The sequence below is a fragment of the Sorex araneus genome, chromosome 4 (assembly GCF_027595985.1).
Source record: "Sorex araneus isolate mSorAra2 chromosome 4, mSorAra2.pri, whole genome shotgun sequence".
Taxonomy (NCBI): domain Eukaryota; kingdom Metazoa; phylum Chordata; class Mammalia; order Eulipotyphla; family Soricidae; genus Sorex; species Sorex araneus.
In genome coordinates this window covers 7,074,461-7,087,967 of record NC_073305.1, presented here as the reverse complement: position 1 = coordinate 7,087,967, position 13,507 = coordinate 7,074,461, and the positions used below count along the sequence as shown (strand labels likewise).

The following is a 13,507-nucleotide window of genomic DNA, read 5'->3' as shown; positions in this document are numbered from 1 at the left end:
GCAGCTCCTGGGCATCCCTGAGGGGCACGGCCGGGCCTGTGGGCTCTCCCAAGCACCCCCCTGCCTGCCTGTGCTGTTGCTCTGAGCACTCACTGGGAGCACAGGGCCGGGAGTGGGCCTTCGGGCCGAGCAGATCGGACACCGGGGCTAGTCGCGGGCGTGGATCCCCCTTCAGCCTGGCACGGGCTCATCTCTCCCAGGCCGTGTGCTCACTGCGGGGGGGACGTGTGTTCGGGCGGCGCTGCGGGCGTAGCCGGGAACCCGCGGCACGTGACTCTGCATGTAGGTTGAACCGGTGTTTCGCCACTTTCCCGGCCCCGCCCCGCCCCGCCCGGCTCCGCCCCCGCCCGGCCCCGCCACCCCCAGGCCTCTGTCCCCGCCAGGCCCCGCCCCCGCCAGGCCCCGCCCCGCCCCCACAGGCTCTGTCCCCGCCAGGCCCCGCCCCCACCAGGCCCCGGCCCCGCCCTGCCACGCCCCCGCCAGGACCCGCCCCCGCTCGGCTTCTGTCCCCTCCCGGCCCCGCCCCCGCTCCTGGCTCGTCCCCTTCAGTCCGTTTGCCCTCGTGTCTCCTCGGGAGGGTCTGGGGGTCCGGCTGAGAAATGCTGAGTTAAGGGAGTAAAAAGCCACCAGGGGTCCACCTGGACTTAGAAAACAGCACTTGGTCCAGCCTGGGGTCCTGGCGGAGCGAGTCGCCCGTGGGTGCAGCGCTGCCCGCCGGGAAGGGCCACCCAGGAGCCACGTGGCTGCGTCACAGGGCAGGTGCTCGGTGGACAGACTCTGCTCTGAAGCTTCTGGGCGTGCCACCCCGTGCAGGGCAGCGGGCAGCCCCCCTGCGCCTGCGGGCCCCGACCCCCCTCCCCGTCTCGAGCCCGGCCTACAGGGCCAGCAGCTCTGACCTGCGGCATCAACTGCCCACGCCGGCGCCACAGGCCAGCAGGGAACATGCTGGAAATGTCAGGACTGCAGCGGTGGAAGAGAGCCGGGCACTGGACAGGGAGGAGCGGGAGGCGGGGCCGGCCTAGACGGGGAGGACACGAGTCACAAGCTGCTGCGTGCGTGACACGTGTCACGTCCACACGAAGCAACACTGCCCGCAACTCCGAGTGCCCGCCCAGAGAGCGCGTAAAGCTGGCGCCCCTGTGCCGTGGTTGGACTGTGCTTGTCGGAGTCGGGGTTCGTGGCTGTCGCCCCCCACCCCGGGATAAGCCCCGGGGACGCGGCCTGAGGGTCTCCTTCATCCTCTGGGGCCCGTGAACCCAGAAGCATCTGAACAGTTAAAACAAAACAAAAAACCGGCAGCTTCTGCCCAGGGGCTGGAGTTCGGCGTCACGTTCTTTCATCCCTCAGGCTCAGGGCCGGGGTCTGGCCCCTGCACGGCCCCTCCCAAACTCCCCCTGCAACCCAGGGGTGGGCGTAGCTCAGCCCTAGACAGTTTTACATGGAAAAGTTCAAACGCACGCAGGACCCCAGTAACACGGGGCTGCCGTGAGACGTATCTGGTTTTTGATGGTTGGTCTGGGGGCCTCCCCTCGCAGTGCTCAGGGCTTGCTCCTGGCTCTGTGCTCAGGGATCCCTTCTGGCTTGGGGGACCCTCGGGGGTGCCGGGGATGGAATCTGGGTCAGTTTTGTGCAGGCAGGTGCCTCCCCCGCCGTACCCTGCCTCTGGCCCTGAAGTGAGAGGGTCTTTCTGGGAAAGGCTGGACAGATAGGTGGGGAGGCTCAGAAGCGTCAGTGTACGGCCTTTGTGGCTTCGTTTGTTTGAGGCGCCCCCTGGCGGTGCTCTGGGGTCACTCCCACCTTCAGCCCCGCTCCCCCCCCCCCCCCCGCCAGCTATCTCTGCCCTACTAGCTTTGCTTCTCAAGAGGGAAAACTCAGACCTCAGGCAATTTGCATGAAACTTCAGGCCCAGGAAGCTAGATGGGAAGTTCACGAGCGCATCATTATTTCCCCGTTGGGTTCTTATGTTTGAGATCATTCATTACTGGGCGGGGGGGCCCTCGCCTGGCAGTGCTCAGGGCTTCCTCCTGACTCTGGGCTCAAGATCACTCCAGGCAGGGCCCAGGGGCTTCTCCAGTGCCGGGGATTGAACCCGGGTGGGCCGGGTGCAGGACAAGCACCTTCACTCAGTGCTCCCTCTGGGCTAATGTTTTGTGTTTTGTGTGTTTGGGAGCCACACCTGGCGATGCTCAGGGGCTATTCTTGGCTCCGCACTCAGGGATCACCCCTGGCAGGGTTCAGGGGACCATGTGGGATGCCGGGGATCGAACCCGGGCCTGCCATGTGCAAGGCAAGCGTCCTCCCTGCTGCCTTATCTCTCGGACCCAGTTCCTCCTTTGTGCTCCCGTTTGGGGCCACACCTGGCTGTGCTCAGGGCTTCCTCCTGGCTCTGGGCTCAGGAGCACCCTGGCCGGGCTCAGGGGGCCTGTGGGGGTCCTGGGACCCAACCGGGTCAGCGTGTGCAAAGCAAACCCCCCCCACACTGCGCCTTCCCTCCAGCCCCCTCAGGCTCGCCTTGCCTGGCCCCCACCTCCCGAGCCCCGGGTTCAGGGGACAGTTGGGGAGCCCACCCCGCCGGCAGCCCCTGAGACCCGCCTCTCCCGCAGCCCCCCGAGAAGGAGGGCGGCCTGCCGCGGCAGGTGGGCAACAAGACGGAGTGCGGCCTGCTGGGCTTCGTGCTGGACCTGAAGCAGGACTACGAGCCCGTGCGCAGCCAGATGCCCGAGGAGAAGCTCTACAAGGTCTACACCTTCAACTCCGTGCGCAAGTCCATGAGCACCGTCATCCAGCTGCCCGACGAGAGCTTCCGCATGTACAGCAAGGGCGCCTCCGAGATCGTGCTCAAGAAGTAAGCCGCGGGCCGGCGGAGTCGAGTCGTGCCACCGCGGGGGCAGCGTGTCTGCAGGGGCGCGTGCAAGGGGACAGAGCGTGTCTGCAGGGGCGCGTGCAGGGGACAGAGCGTGTCTGCAGGGGGCATATGCAGGGGACAGAGCGTGTCTGCAGGGGCGCGTGCAGGGGACAGAGCGTGTCTGCAGGGGTGTGTGCAGGTGGCAGAGCGTGTCTGCAGGGGCGCGTGCAGGGGGCAGAGTGTGTCTGCAGGGGCGTCTGCAGGGGCGTGTGCAGGGGGCAGAGCGTGCCTGCAGGGGCGCGTGCAGGGGACAGAGCGTGTCTGCAGGGGGCAGAGCGTGCCTGCAGGGGTGTGTGCAGGTGGCAGAGCGTGCCTGCAGGGGCGCGTGCAGGGGGCAGAGTGTGTCTGCAGGGGCGCGTGCAGGGGTGTGTGCAGGGGGCAGAGCGTGCCTGCAGGGGCGCGTGCAGGGGGCAGAGCGTGCCTGCAGGGGTGTGTGCAGGGGGCAGAGCGTGCCTGCAGGGGCGCGTGCAGGGGGCAGAGCGTGCCTGCAGGGGTGTGTGCAGGTGGCAGAGCGTGCCTGCAGGGGCGCATGCAGGGGGCAGAGCGTGCCTGCAGGGGTGTGTGCAGGGGGCAGAGCGTGCCTGCAGGGGCGCGTGCAGGGGGCAGAGCGTGCCTGCAGGGGTGTGTGCAGGTGGCAGAGCGTGCCTGCAGGGGCGCGTGCAGGGGGCAGAGCATGCAGGGAAGAGTGTGTCTGTGTCTGCAGGGGTGCATGCAGGGGACAAAGCATGTCTGCAGGGGGTGTGTGCAGGGCAAAGCATGTCTGCAGGGGTGCGTGCAGGGCAGAGAGTGTGTCTGCAGAGGCCACGTGCAGTGGGCAGAGCATGCAGGGGGCAGAACGTGTCCGCAGGGGTATGTGCAGGGGTGCAGCAGGTCTGTGGGGGTGGGGGCGCATGAGGGGCAGAGCATGCTGGCAGGGGGTCATGCCAGGGTGCCTTTGAAAAGGTCGTGACCCCTGAGCGCGCCCGGGCCATGAGGCCAGCACCGGGCACAGGGGGGGCTTCGTTCCCCAGCTGGTTGGTTGGTTTTGGGTCGTGATTCTGGTTTGGGAGCCACGCGTGCCTGTGCTCCGGGCTTACTCCTGGCCCTGCCCCCCGGGGCACCTCGTGGAGGGCTCAGGGCACCCATACAGGGTGCGGGGGTCAACCTGGGTCGGCCTGCCCACTGGGCCATCACCCTGGTGCCTCGAACCCGCTAGAGCTGTGCGATCATTTTCCCAGATGAGTCTTGGACCCCCACCGAGGCCCTGCTCCCCCCGCCTGACGGCGCCCCTTCCCCGCCTCTTCCCGCCCTCCCCAGGTGCTGCAAGATCCTCAACGAGTCGGGCGAGCCGCGGGTCTTCCGGCCCCGGGACAGGGACGAGATGGTGAAGAAGGTGATCGAGCCCATGGCGTGCGACGGGCTGCGGACCATCTGCGTGGCGTACCGCGACTTCCCCTGCAGCCCCGAGCCTGACTGGGAAAGCGAGAACGACATCCTCAACGACCTCACCTGCATCTGCGTGGTGGGCATCGAGGACCCCGTCCGGCCCGAGGTACGGCCATGCCAGCACAGGGCGGGGAGGCGGGGGTCCCACATCAGCCCCCTCGCCGCTCTGAGCCTCAGTTTCCCCAAAGGGCCTGCCAGCTCTTCTCCCCAACTCCTGAACCTGCAGGTGTCCGAGGTCAGCCTGGGCCTGTGGGCAGCCCGTCTGGCGGAGCCTGCGGACTCACAGCCCTTCTGCTGGCCCCACGGGGCCTGCCAAGACCCCTAGGAGCCGGGGTCTCCCCTGAAAGGGCCCCCCAGTCCGGAGCCGGTGGGAACAGCGGGCTGGCTCAGTGCGCGCTGACAACTCTGCTCATCACGTGTCCAGGGAAGAGCTGGAAAGTTCCAGAAGGGCAGGCCCTCTAGCAGGAGGGAAGGGGGTGAAGGGGGTGAGCTGGGTCTTCCCCCCGGGGCTCCGTGTCAGGTAGAGGAGGCCCAGGATGCTGAGCCCGAAGCCCCTCTCTGGGGCTGGGCTGTCGTCGGGCAGGTAGCGACCAGCGTTCTTTTAATTTAATTTAATTTTTAATTGAATTACAGTGAGATACAGTTACAAAGCTATTCATGATCGGGTTTCAGTCATAGTGTTCCAACACCCGCCCCTTCACTAGCTGCATTTCCCACCACCCTCGCCCCTGCATCTAGGCAGGCACCTCTCCCTCCCTCCCTCCCCCTCCCTCCTTACTCCCTCCCTCCTCCCTCCCTCCCTCCCTTCCTCCCTCCCTCCCTCCCTTCCTCCCTCCCCCTCCCTCCCTTCCTCCCTCCCTTTCTCCCTCTCTCCTCCCCTCTCTCCCTCCATCCCTCCCCCCCTCTCTCTCCCCCCCTTGTAGTTTGCACTACAGATACTGAAAGGTTATCAGGTATATCCCTTTACCTACTTTCAGCACTCAGTTCCTGTCCAGAATGATCCTTGCCGCGACTATTGTCACACTGTCCTTTCTCCATCCTGACTGCTCTTCGTGCCCCAGACCCTCCTGCGGTAGACTCCCAACCCAAACCACTGTCCAGTCCTCCTGGCCCCTATTTCCTGCCTTCCCTGGCCTCAGATATTAGATAGGTAGATATAGATATAGATGTGGATATAGATATATATACATAATATCCCACAAATGAAGCAGCCATTCTGTGTCTGTCCCTCTCCTTCTGACTCATTTCACTCAGCATGATACTCTCCATGTCCATCCATTCATAAGCAAATGTCATGGCTTCCCTTTTCCTGGTAGTATAGTATTCCACTGTGCAAATGTACCATAGTTTATCCAGTCATCTATTCTCGGCCACGTGGGTTGTTTCCAGATTGGCAACCAGCATTTAAAGCCAAAAACGCGGCACAGGACTGTGCCTCTATGTCACTGATCATGTCCAGGCCCCTCCTTGCCTGGGGGTGGCCCCCGAGAGGAGCTGGGGAGTGGGGCTGTGGTCCCCACAGGCTGCAGGCAGACCCTGGGGGCAGGGGACTGATCCCCACAGCGGGCCCAGTGTGGCCTGGGGGCCTTCTCATGCCCAGGGGCCCCGTGCTGCCTTCGGGGCTGTTGCTGTGCTGGTAGAGAGAGCCTGGGGGGTCAGGCCCAGCGCCCACCAGTGGCAGTCACTCCCTCAGCCTCAGTTTCCCCACCTCGCAGAGAGCTGGATGTTCACAGGGTGAGGGATCCCCCACTCCGTGGCTGCTTAGTCGCCCTGACCTGGGGGGTCAGCAGCGCCTTGGGGATGAAGGGGAGACGCAGGGCCCCGGAACGACACCTCCGTCCTGTGCCCCCACAGAGGCAGCCCCTGTCACCAGCCCCTGGGGAGTGCTCAGGGCTGTGCCTGCGCCGGGTGTGTCCTGCTCTGGCCCCGCCCTGGGGGGCCCCTCTACGCCCGACAGGCATGTCACGGCCCGTGCGTGGCTGCTGGCAAACGGGTGCTCCCTCCCTCAGTTTCCCCTTCTGCCGACAGGGCCGCCCTCCCCCTGCCTCCCTCCCTCCCCAGACAGCACAGAGGACAGGGCTGGCCCCGCCCTGTGAGGGACACTCCCGCTGGCCTTTCCCAGGGCTGGCTGCTGGCGTCCGGGGCTCTCGGGGTCACCGTGGGTTCCCCAGACAGCACGAGTCTGAAGGCCCCCTGCGGGGGGCAGGAAGCCACCCGCCCCAGGCTGGGTCTCCTCAGGGACCCTGTGGGGCTAGAGAAGGAGCTTGCTAGCGCCCTGCTCTCGCCTCTCCGAGGAGCAGGTACACCCTGACCCGCACGCGCAGCCTCAGTGCCCAGGACAGCGGGGCGAGCCCGTGAGTGGGTGCAGGGACGGGGGTGAGGGGATGAATGAGGGGCTGTGGATGGGGGGGCTGAGCGTCTGTGGGAGTGTCTGTGGGGGTGAGTGTCTGTGGGGGTGAGTGTCTGTGGGAGTGTCCGTGGGTGTGAGTGTCTGTGGGGGTGAGTGTCCGTGGGGCTGAGTATCTGTGGGAGTGTCCGTGGGGGTGAGTGTCTGTGGGAGTGAGAGTCTGTGGGGGTGAGTGTCCGTGGGGGTGAGTGTCTGTGGGGGTGAGTGTCTGTGGGGGTCAGTGTCTGTGGGGGTCAGTGTCTGTGGGGGTCAGTGTCTGTGGGAGTGTCTGTGGGAGTGTCTGTGGGAGTGTCCGTGGGGGTGAGTGTCTGTGGGGGTGAGTGTCCGTGGGGGTGAGTGTCCGTGGGGGTGTCTGCGGGAGTGAGTGTCCATGGGAGTATCCGTGGGAGTGTCCGTGGGAGTGTCTGTGGGGGTGAGTGTCCGTGGGGTGAGTGTCTGTGGGGGGGAGTGTCTGTTGGGGTGAGTGTCTGTGGGAGTGTTTGTGGGGGTGAGTGTCTGTGGGGGTGAGTGTCTGTGGGAGTGTTTGTGGGGGTGAGTGTCCGTGGGGGTGAGTGTCCGTGGGGGTGAGTGTCTCTGGGGGTGAGTGTCCGTGGGGGTGAGTGTCCGTGGGGGTGTCTGCGGGAGTGAGTGTCCATGGGAGTATCCGTGGGAGTGTCCGTGGGAGTGTCTGTGGGGGTGAGTGTCCGTGGGGTGAGTGTCTGTGGGGGGGAGTGTCTGTTGGGGTGAGTGTCTGTGGGAGTGTTTGTGGGGGTGAGTGTCTGTGGGGGTGAGTGTCTGTGGGAGTGTTTGTGGGGGTGAGTGTCCGTGGGGGTGAGTGTCCGTGGGGGTGAGTGTCTCTGGGGGTGAGTGTCTGTGGGAGTGTCTGTGGGGGTGAGTGTCCGTGGGGGTGAGTGTGGGGGTGAGTGTCTGTGGGAGTGTCTGTGGGGGTGAGTGTCCGTGGGGGTGTCTGTGGGGGTGAGTGTCTGTGGGGTGAGTGTCCGTGGGGGTGAGTGTGGGGGTGAGTGTGGGAGTGTCTGTGGGGGTGAGTGTCTGTGGGGGTGAGTGTCCGTGGGGTGAGTGTCTGTGGGGGTGAGTGTCTGTGGCGGTGAGTGTGGGGGTGAGTGAGCGGCTGTGGGTCGAGGGACTGAGCGCCTGTGAGTGGAGTGGGTGCAGAGAGAGCCGTGAAGGGGACCCCCTGGGCACTGGGTGAGGTGCTCCCCAAGCCAGGCAGAGGGGCGTGAGGCCCGGCTGTGGTCGGGAGTGGCGCCTTCCCGAGCAACCCAGTAGGCTGAAGCCGAGACGCTCCGAGGGCGGCTGGAGCCACATGGGGAAGCGCCCACCAGCCCGCCCTACTCCTTCCATGCCCGAGAGAGTGTGAAGGTCTGAGGCAGGCAGGGCCGCTGCTCAGAGCCCCAGGAAGCACGGGCGTGCTCCAGGGCAGTCTCGAAACCCCCGATTTGAGGCAGGTCACAGACCCCCTCACACCTGGCCCAGGGGTGCTCCCTCCCACCAACCTGCGTGGACCCCCCTCCTGCAGCATCTGGGTGGGGTCCTGTGTCAGTATCTCCCACCCCAAACCCCCAGGTCCTCCAACCCTGCACACAGGGGTTCCATTTTACAGATGAGGCAAGCAGGCTGAGGTAGGACCTTGAAGGACACACACACACACACACACACACACACACACACACACACACACGGGCCTTTGGCACTTCTCTCTGCTTTTGGGGCGGGGGGCATCAGAGTCAGCATCTCCCTCTCTCCTACAGCCCCTCCTTGCAGAGGCCCAGAATAGGGGCGGGGGGTTCTGGGCAGGCAGGTCCGGCTCCTCCAGACCCCAAGCCTGGGAAGCAGTGGTCCGTGAGAGGCTGTGCTGAGGTTCCCGGGCACCTGTCCTTGGCAGTGTGTGAGCAGAGCCGTCCCGTGCAGGGTGCCTGCGAGCAGACCGAGACTTGTCCCACTCTCCGGCGGTGTGTTTGGGACAGAGACAACTTAAGTTATTTTATCTGGAGTCAGGATCCAGCTAAGATGATGGAGCGATAGTCCAGCGGGCAGGGAACTGGCCTTGCATGTGACCCATCTGGATTCGATCTCTGGCACCCCGTAGGATCCCCTGAGCCCCGCCAGGAGAGATCCCTGAGCTTAGAGCCAGGAGTAAGCCCTGAGCACAGCAGGTGTGGCCCAAAAAGAAAGAAATTCCCCCAGGGAAGGACGGTAGCAGCTTCTGGGGTCCGGGGCCCAGCCCTCAGGGCAGCTAAGGGCTGTGCGAGTGGGAGCCAGCGTCCAGGGGCCAAGGTGCGCAGTAGCCCGGACCGCTGCCTTGCCCCTGGTTCTGAGCAGCCTCGGTCTCTTGGTGCAGTCGGATTTTGTCCCCGCGACGTGTCCTTGACACTCGGAGATGTTTTGAAGCGAGAGCAACGCTCCCGTGTCGTTTGTGGGTCTGCCCAAGGGTAAGATGCCCTCCTGGGCTGGAGCCGCCCCTCCACAGCATCCCGGAGGCTGGACCAGTCCTGGACCAATCCCAGCTCCGCGGAGGGGCGTGGCCTGAGGGGAGGGGCCAGGGCCTCTCTGGCTTCTGATTGGCCGGATTTTCTGGCCCCTGATTGGCCCAGAGGCCAGTTTCTCCTCACAGACCCGGGAGGAGGCGGAGCTTACAGCCCGGGCCCGTTTCTTCTAAGCTAGTGTCACATCCCGCAAACGAAATGCCCCGGACACCGTCCAGCGGCCAAATCAGGGAAATGCAGAGGTGTCTTCATCACAGAGTTTGCAGGGGCTGAGTTTGCTTGCGGGTGAAGCAGCCAGGAGCCCCGGCCACAGGACCAGCAGGAGCTGGGGCCAGGCAGAGGCCGGGCAGACTTGGGCAAAGGTTTTGCCAGATGCGGCCCAGATGGCTGTCTCGGGATGGACAGTCTCAGGGATGGTGCTGGCCGCCGGACTCAGGACTGAGGCGCGTGGGGGTTAGGCGGAGGACGCTGTGATTGACCGCCCAGGCCAATGCCCACCTCCGCGGCTGTCACCTCCTGTCCAGGTCCCCGAAGCCATCCGCAAGTGCCAGAGGGCCGGCATCACGGTCCGCATGGTCACCGGGGACAACATCAACACGGCCCGGGCCATCGCCATCAAGTGCGGCATCATCCATCCTGGGGAGGACTTCCTGTGTCTGGAGGGCAAGGAGTTCAACAGGAGGATTCGCAACGAGAAGGGAGAGGTAGGGACGGGTGGGAAGGGGGAGGCAGAGATGGGGGGAACGGGGAGGTAGGGACGGGCAGGAAGGGGGAGGTAGGGATGGGCGGGAAGGGGGAGGTAGGGATGGGTGGGAAGGGGGAGGTAGGGATGGGCGGGAAGGGGGAGGCAGAGATGGGTGGGAAGGGGGAGGTAGAGACTAGAGACAGACAGGAAGGGGGGAGGTAGAAACAGGCAGGAAGGGAGAGGTAGGGATGGGCGGGAAAGAGAAGGTAGAGATGGGCAGGAAGGGGGAGGTAGAGACGGGCAGGAAGGGAGAGGTAGGGATGGGCGGGAAGGGAGAGGTAGAGACTAGAGACAGACAGGAAGGGGGAGGTAGAGATGGGCAGGAAGGGAGAGGTAGAGACTAGAGACGGACAGGAAGGGGGAGGTAGAGGCGGACAGGAAGGAGAAGGTAGAGAAGGGCGGGAAGGGGGAGGTGGGGATGGGTGGAAAGGGGGAGGTAGAGACAGGCGGGGAGGAGAAGGTAGAGACTGACAGGAAGGGGGAGGTAGAGACGGGCAGGAAGGGAGAGGTAGGGATGGGCGGGAAGGAGGAGGTAGAGACTAGAGACGGACAGGAAGGGGGAGGTAGAGACGGGCGGGAAGGGGGAGGTGGGGATGGGTGGAAAGGGGGAGGTAGAGACAGGCGGGGAGGAGAAGGTAGAGACTGACAGGAAGGGGGAGGTAGAGACGGGCAGGAAGGGAGAGGTAGGGATGGGCGGGAAGGAGGAGGTAGAGACTAGAGACGGACAGGAAGGGGGAGGTAGAGACGGGCGGGAAGGGGGAGGTGGGGATGGGCGGGAAGGGGGAGGTAGGACAGATGGGAAGGCAGAGCAGAGGTGGGTGTGCAGGGTCCTCTGTGGGTGGAGTCGGGCAGCGTAGGCAGCCCGGGAGGCAACAGACCCACGGGGGCGCCAAGGGCCCAGAAGCCCCGGCACGCGCCTCCCGTCTCGGGCCTCAGTGTCCCCCATCCCGCCCCAGATCGAGCAGGAGCGAATCGATAAGATCTGGCCGAAGCTGCGGGTGCTGGCTCGCTCCTCGCCCACCGACAAGCACACGCTGGTCAAAGGTACGCAGCCACGGCCCCGAGGGTGTCCCGCCCCTGGGTGCCCGGCGGGAAGGGGCGCTCGGGGGGTCCCCTGCCAGGAGCCCCGTGACAGACAGGCCAGGGCTCTCGGTGGTCCCTCCCCAGCAGGAAGCCTGGACCTGCCTTTCCAGGGTCCAGGCCCGTCCTGAGGTCACATGGGCTGGGGTGCCCCCCGCGTATGTGTGATTTGTGCCCCCCAGGTCCTGCCTGGCCTGGGACATGGTCCCCGCCCCTGCTCCTGAGAGGCGTCTCAGAGTCCCTCAGCTTGAGGCCCCATAAGCACTGGGGAGCAGCCCCCGGGGGGCTCTTAATGTCCAGCATTCCTCTGTCCCCACGTGCCCCGGAGAGTGGCAGGCGCCGGCTCTGCCAGGGGCCGGCCCCCGAGGCCTCCTCCCCGAGGGAGTGGGGGTCCTGCTGAGGCACGCTGGGGCACTGCGGCCCCCTCAGAGGCTGCCCTGGGCCTTAGTGGAGGCTGACCTGGCTTGGGAGAGGCCCAGACCCCCACAGCCGCACCCCCAGATGAGGCCCCCCTCCCTCCTGCTCAGCTGGGCACGGGGATAAGACAGGCTTGAGCGCGGCTCAGCAGAGCCCAGGCGGGTGGACACAGCTGGGCGGCCGTGGAGCAGGGGGGGCGGGGGGCGGCCAGGACGGGGCGGTGCCCAGGCGGGGAGGCCAGCAGGGCCCAGCCGCGTCCTCCCGAGGTGCCCTGCACCCCCAGGCATCATCGACAGCACCCACACGGAGCAGCGGCAGGTGGTGGCCGTCACCGGGGATGGCACGAACGACGGCCCCGCGCTCAAGAAGGCCGACGTGGGCTTCGCCATGGTAGGGGCGGCTGTGGGGGGCCTCGGGCGGGGAGCATGGCCTCACCTCCACTCTGCAGCCTGCTGGCCTCTCGGTCCCCCTCTGTCCCCCCCCCCGGGCTGCCAGTGCTCCAGAGTCTGGCCCGGCCCCGGGGCTGCCCGGAGGGTGTGGAGCCTCCCGGCGGTGATGCTGCCTGGAGGGTGTGCACGCGTGTGCAGTGTGCAGCCAGGAGCGTGCGGCACCGTGAGTGTGAGCACGGCCATGGGTGGACGTGAGCGTGAGACTGTGCAGGAATGTGTGTACGTGAACATTAGCATGACCGTGTGTGTGAGCACATGAGCAGTGTGTGCATAAGGGGGCTTGAGTGAGTGTGTGAGCATGAGTATAAGTGCATTAGTGAGCATGAGTGTGTGTGAGCAAGCACGCGTGAGTGTGAATGGAAGTGCATGACTGAGTGTGAGCATGAGTGCGTGTGAGTGTACGTGAGTGCGTGTGCATGTGAGTATAAGTGCATGAGTGTGTGAGCGTGACTGTGCATCAGCGTGAATGTAAGTGTGTGACGGAGAGTGAGCGTGAGCGTGCATGAGTGTGAGCATGAGTGCGTGTGAGTGTACGTGAGTGCGTGTGCATGTGAGTGTAAGTGCATGAGTGTGTGAGCGGTGACTGCATCAGCGTGAATGTAAGTGTGTGACGGAGTGTGAGCGTGAGCGTGCATGAGTGTGAGCAGGAGCTTGCGTGTGGGTGGGTGTGAGCGAGGCTGCGAGAGTGCATGTGTGAATGTGAGCAGTGTGAGCATGCGTGCGTTCAGGACTCTCACACTCGCACACACCCAGGCTCACACTCACGCGCACGCACACAGGAATGTGTGTTCACAGGAGCGTGAGGTGTATGCACACGGGAATGCGTGTACACGCAAGTGTGAGGCGCGTGTGTGCCTGTGCCCACAGTGTGACTGCCGTGTAGCTGCCCCCTTTCCGGAGCAGCCCGTGGTGCTGTGTCTGGGTCAGTGGTGGGGTCAGGTCCCTAGGGAGACCCTTTCGCCCCCACCACTGTCCCTGCACCAGCCCCCACGCTGCCCTCTGTCCCGGGCCCGACCTGTTCCCGTGTGCCACCGTGCCCCCTGCACTGTCCTGGCTACACGGCTGTCCTGTCCCCCAGGGCATCGCGGGCACCGACGTGGCCAAGGAGGCCTCGGACATCATCCTCACCGACGACAACTTCAGCAGCATCGTCAAGGCCGTGATGTGGGGCCGCAACGTCTACGACAGCATCTCCAAGTTCCTGCAGTTCCAGCTGACGGTCAACGTGGTGGCCGTGATCGTGGCCTTCACGGGCGCCTGCATCACACAGGCGAGTGCAGGGCCGGGCAGGGCGGGCGCGCTCGAGTTGGGAGCCCCGACAAGGGAAAGGAGAGGCCTGGCCTGGTCGCACCCCAACCCCGCCCGTACCCCAGACCCAGAGCCGGCCCTCGGCCCCTGGGGGCGCTGCAGGGGTGACTTGTGCAGGGGGTTAGGGCGTCCGCCCGCCTGATCTGTGGGCGAGACGCTCCCTCTAGCGGTGGCTCACGGGACAGCCGCCAGCCGGAGAGACCGGGGAGACCGAGGCCCCGGGGGTCACTGCGCTGAGCCTGAGGGAGGGGCTGGAAGAAGCCCAGCAGGAGGAGGGCCGAGTGGGGA

At 65.4% G+C, this 13,507-nt stretch overlaps 1 protein-coding gene across 9 annotated transcripts in view; it reads left to right on the top strand.

The window, feature by feature from the left end:
* The window catches only part of ATP2B2 (ATPase plasma membrane Ca2+ transporting 2), a 224,864-nt gene that overhangs the window by 198,013 nt on the left and 13,344 nt on the right, over positions 1–13,507 (top strand). For all 9 annotated transcript variants that reach the window (XR_008629776.1, XM_055135248.1, XM_055135246.1 and 6 more), the window contains 6 exons: positions 2,604–2,845; positions 4,202–4,436; positions 9,745–9,924; positions 10,922–11,009; positions 11,746–11,852; positions 12,990–13,181. Coding sequence is in view for 8 of the 9 variants with exons in the window: in XM_055135248.1 (XP_054991223.1) it covers positions 2,604–2,845; positions 4,202–4,436; positions 9,745–9,924; positions 10,922–11,009; positions 11,746–11,852; positions 12,990–13,181 (1,044 nt within the window). In the remaining variant the exon portion in view is untranslated. The remainder of the gene's footprint in view (positions 1–2,603; positions 2,846–4,201; positions 4,437–9,744; positions 9,925–10,921; positions 11,010–11,745; positions 11,853–12,989; positions 13,182–13,507) is intronic.